Source organism: Austrofundulus limnaeus, unplaced genomic scaffold (genome assembly GCF_001266775.1).
Source record: "Austrofundulus limnaeus strain Quisiro unplaced genomic scaffold, Austrofundulus_limnaeus-1.0 Scaffold67, whole genome shotgun sequence".
Taxonomy (NCBI): domain Eukaryota; kingdom Metazoa; phylum Chordata; class Actinopteri; order Cyprinodontiformes; family Rivulidae; genus Austrofundulus; species Austrofundulus limnaeus.
Genome location: NW_013952469.1, coordinates 1,574,143 through 1,577,835, shown reverse-complemented (window position 1 = coordinate 1,577,835; position 3,693 = coordinate 1,574,143). Strand labels below are relative to the sequence as shown.

General features: G+C 35.0%; 2 protein-coding genes across 2 annotated transcripts in view; one reads left to right on the top strand and one right to left on the bottom strand.

The window, feature by feature from the left end:
* Positions 1-702: 702 nt before the first annotated feature.
* slc25a39 (solute carrier family 25 member 39) overlaps positions 703-3,693 on the bottom strand; it is a gene marked incomplete in the record, with an annotated part of 8,384 nt that continues 5,393 nt past the window's right edge. Inside the window, 4 exon segments of the mRNA XM_014010299.1 lie at positions 703-1,602; positions 1,678-1,758; positions 1,852-1,933; positions 3,218-3,327. Of these exon segments, the coding sequence (XP_013865753.1) occupies positions 1,484-1,602; positions 1,678-1,758; positions 1,852-1,933; positions 3,218-3,327 (392 nt within the window).
* grna (granulin a) overlaps positions 3,222-3,693 on the top strand; it is a 14,464-nt gene continuing 13,992 nt past the window's right edge. The window contains exon 1 of the mRNA XM_014010295.1: positions 3,222-3,353. The gene's annotated coding sequence lies outside the window, so the exon portion shown is untranslated. The remainder of the gene's footprint in view (positions 3,354-3,693) is intronic.

Sequence of the window (3,693 nt, the reverse complement as noted above, 5' to 3'; positions counted from 1 at the left end):
GGCCAACTTTGGGAACCAAAGTGCAATGGTTCGCAAACTTTTCAGTTTTTGACCCACAAAATAGTATAAAACAGTAGCAGAGACCTGTGCCCCCAACTATTTTTGGATGATAAACATTTGTATCAGGTCAACAAAACATGGGCATAGTAACAATATTTTTATACTACATTTATCCATTTTAAATACACTAACCTCACTCCTTTGTAACAACTAAGGCAAAAATGTAATTAAGTCCTAAAATCTGTTCAGGACCCCACCTTGATGGTTTGGGACCCCACTTTGGGTCCTGACCCCAACTTTGGAAAACACTGCCATAAACAACCCGATATTCTACTCGATACAAACTCGTAATCAAAAAATTAAAAATAAAATCTCTTAATACACAGTATTATTATCAATTTAAAATGTCAGCTTAGCTCTTATCTGCAGCATCACTTAAAAAATCATGCAATTTTGATTATAATCAATAATTTTCAGCCTTTTGTATTTTTTTTAGTCAAAACTCATTGTATTTTTATTTATATTTTATAAATTTACAAAAAAGTGAATTTAAAACACTCATTGAAAGTAATGAGTCATTCTTTACGCAAAAGTAAAGTTGTAACATTTTATTACATTTTGCCATTTTTTATAAAACGACAAACAAACATAACAATAAATTATATCATTCAAAATAAAACAAAAGTTTTTATGGTCCAGTGATTTTTTGTTTGTTTTGTTTTTAATTTTACATTTTAAAGCACTTCTTCACCTCTCACCTCCTGGGAGTTCTTGACAAATTCTTATTTTTCCACTGTTTTCAGTACAGCACCACATGCTGAATGCTTTACGACATGCTGAAAGTCCAGTAAGGCTTCAGCTTTGCTATTGTGAAGTGACTCTCATCGACTAAAATGCTGCATGTCGTAAAGCGTGGCGTTTCTTGAACTATCAACAAAAACAGACATGTACAGAAACATTTGAGTCCTTTGTGCTGGATGCTTTTCAGTTTCACAGCTCTTGTGTTGCATATAGTTACATTTATCCAGCATACAAATCAGATCTGTTCTCATCTACACACCTGATAACGGCTGAGATCTGCCATGCTTTATTGTTAAAGAACAGCAGTTTATGCAGAGGAGCAATGGGAGGTGGAGCAGCTTATCTAGACTCTGTACTGTGAAGGGCTGGGTGCACTGTCCATTTTATCAAGCAAAAAGTGAACTTCCCTTCGACTCTGGTTACAGTGCAGATGAAGTCTTAAGGTTTTAGCTTTGTCATGCAGTTGGATTAAGTGGTCTTGGGGTCGTCGTTAAAGATGCTGTGCTTCATATCTCTCAGATAAAGCTAACTTACTTTCTTTGACTATAGAAGAAGTGCACAAAAAGGCTGCACTAGAAGCAGGAAGTTGCATCTTTTGTGTTGGGAAACAAAACAAAAACAAATCCAGGCTGCACAGTTTGTCGAGCTTTTTGTCTGATGAGACTCGATCCGAACTGCACCGTCAGGTTGTGAGCTGCTGCCGATCGAGGTTCATCTGTTGAAAGAAGGTCTTCCCAAACTCGTAGCTGCTGATCATGACGGCACAAGCCGGGGCTACTTTGATCACCCTGGGCATGAAACCTGGAAAAAACACAAACACGCTTTCACGTTTCAGCAACCAAACACATTTTTACACATAAAAATGATTGTATGTACCTGCAAAAAGGCCTTTGTAGCCCACTTCAGCCCAGATTTTCTTCAGTATGTGCCAAGTGGACGTGGTTCTCTTTGCGTAAACTAGACAAAAAAAAAACCAAACATTTCAATTAAACAGCTTTGGACATAAAAATTATTTTACACAAAGCAAGTAACGTTAAAACACAGACGGACCTCCCAGATTATCCATCTCCCCGAGCTGAATCTGCCTCCGAGTTTTTGCCACATCAAACGGCAGCGTCAGGACGGCAGCGACCTAATCATTACAGACAGGAAGTCATTTCCTGAACAACACAGGCGCAGCTGCAAGTTACACAACCACTTTAAACTTATTGTTTTTTTTAAGGACAACTTATAATTCACAATATAATTCATTTATTTTTTCATTTCATTAAAAAAACATTTCACACAACAAAATACAAAAAAATAAAATGAAAAGCAGCAGAAGAAATAAATACTTATATCTGCTCCTTTAAAAAAAAATTCAATGACAAACCAAAAAATAAAACAAAACTAAAAATTAAACTCCTCAATCAGTAACTAATACAAATTAAACAATTTCATATTTCTTTAACAATTTTTCTTTGTTTTCTTAAAGGAATTAACTGATCCAATGCTTTTATGGTCATTTTCCAGATTATTCCAGTTTTTACTGAAGTGCATCTGTCCGTCAAATTTGTTCTGATTTTCGGTTTAACAAACATTTGTAATCCCTTCAAATTATAGCAGCTTCCCCTTTTAACTTCTCAGAACAACTTCATTTATTGCTAAAGAAACATTAACACCTGAATGTGCGTCATAGTGTGTCCTGAATAAGAGATGTGTAACAAAAGGCTCAATTAAGACTGATATGACATTTCTGAATGATAGAAAAGTCATAAACCCATAACGCCAGCTGTTTGTGATCGGGTCATCAAAAACCAAATTGATTAGGTTGCACTTTTATCTACATTTACATAAAGTTAAACATATAACAGCTGTTTAAAAAAGCTGTCTAAGTTTAAGAATCTGAAGAATACTGCAAAACTATTCATCAGCTCACAGTTTTGTAATTTTGGGGGTTAAATTTAAACAGAAGCAGAGAATGAACAAGCAAGGAATTTAATAATCATAAAAAATTACGTTTGATGTCATAATTTTACCATAACTGTTAAGAAGAATAAAAACTGTCATAAATTATTAAAAAGAAAGATTATACTGGTTTGTAAGGATCCACGTGCCACCATAAAGCCTTTATATAACAGTGTTATTGACCTTTTTACTGCTGCTAATGCACATGATCAAAGTGAAGAGAAAGCAGCTAGCAAGCAATGATTTTATTTAGTTGGTGTCAGATTTTACACATGCTCTTTAGTAACTGTAAAAAGTGTCAACTTGAATCAGTGAAAGTCGAGGTTGAAAACTTCTAAAACTATTATTTTGTGGGTCAAACGCTGAAAGATTTGGAACAACAGCATTAAATTGTATTTTTGTGTAGTTAAATAAATAAAGCAGGTTAAAACTGCTGTTGTGTGTTTCAGCTTCACGGTGGAGTTCTTACAGCTCCAGAGACGGCTCCTGCTGTAAAACTGATGGAGAAGTTGGCCTGAGGCGTCTGGTACCGCTCGCACAGCTTGGACTTCACCAGCTCGTAGTTAAACCAGTACAGAGCTGCAGGAACACACAAACACAACAAGGTGGGTTACTTTATTTGTTGTTCTAYCAATTAGGAAACTTATGATGCACTAAAAATTTCATTTAATTTAAATTGTAAAACGACTAAAAGAAGCTCTGCAGCCAAACCGCCAGTATCTTTTACTGGGTGATGATATATTCAGAGTATTTAAACGGATCCCCGATTAGTTGTAACATTAGACTTTATATGATAAATATATACTTTAACTGTAAAATTAAGACTGTAAAAATACTGTAGGCTGTTCGGTTTTTATAATTTTTAAACTAAAAGTTTAAAAATACATTACACGGACGGGGCCATTTTATTTACACACAAAGCATTCTGGGTAAATGATGACGTGG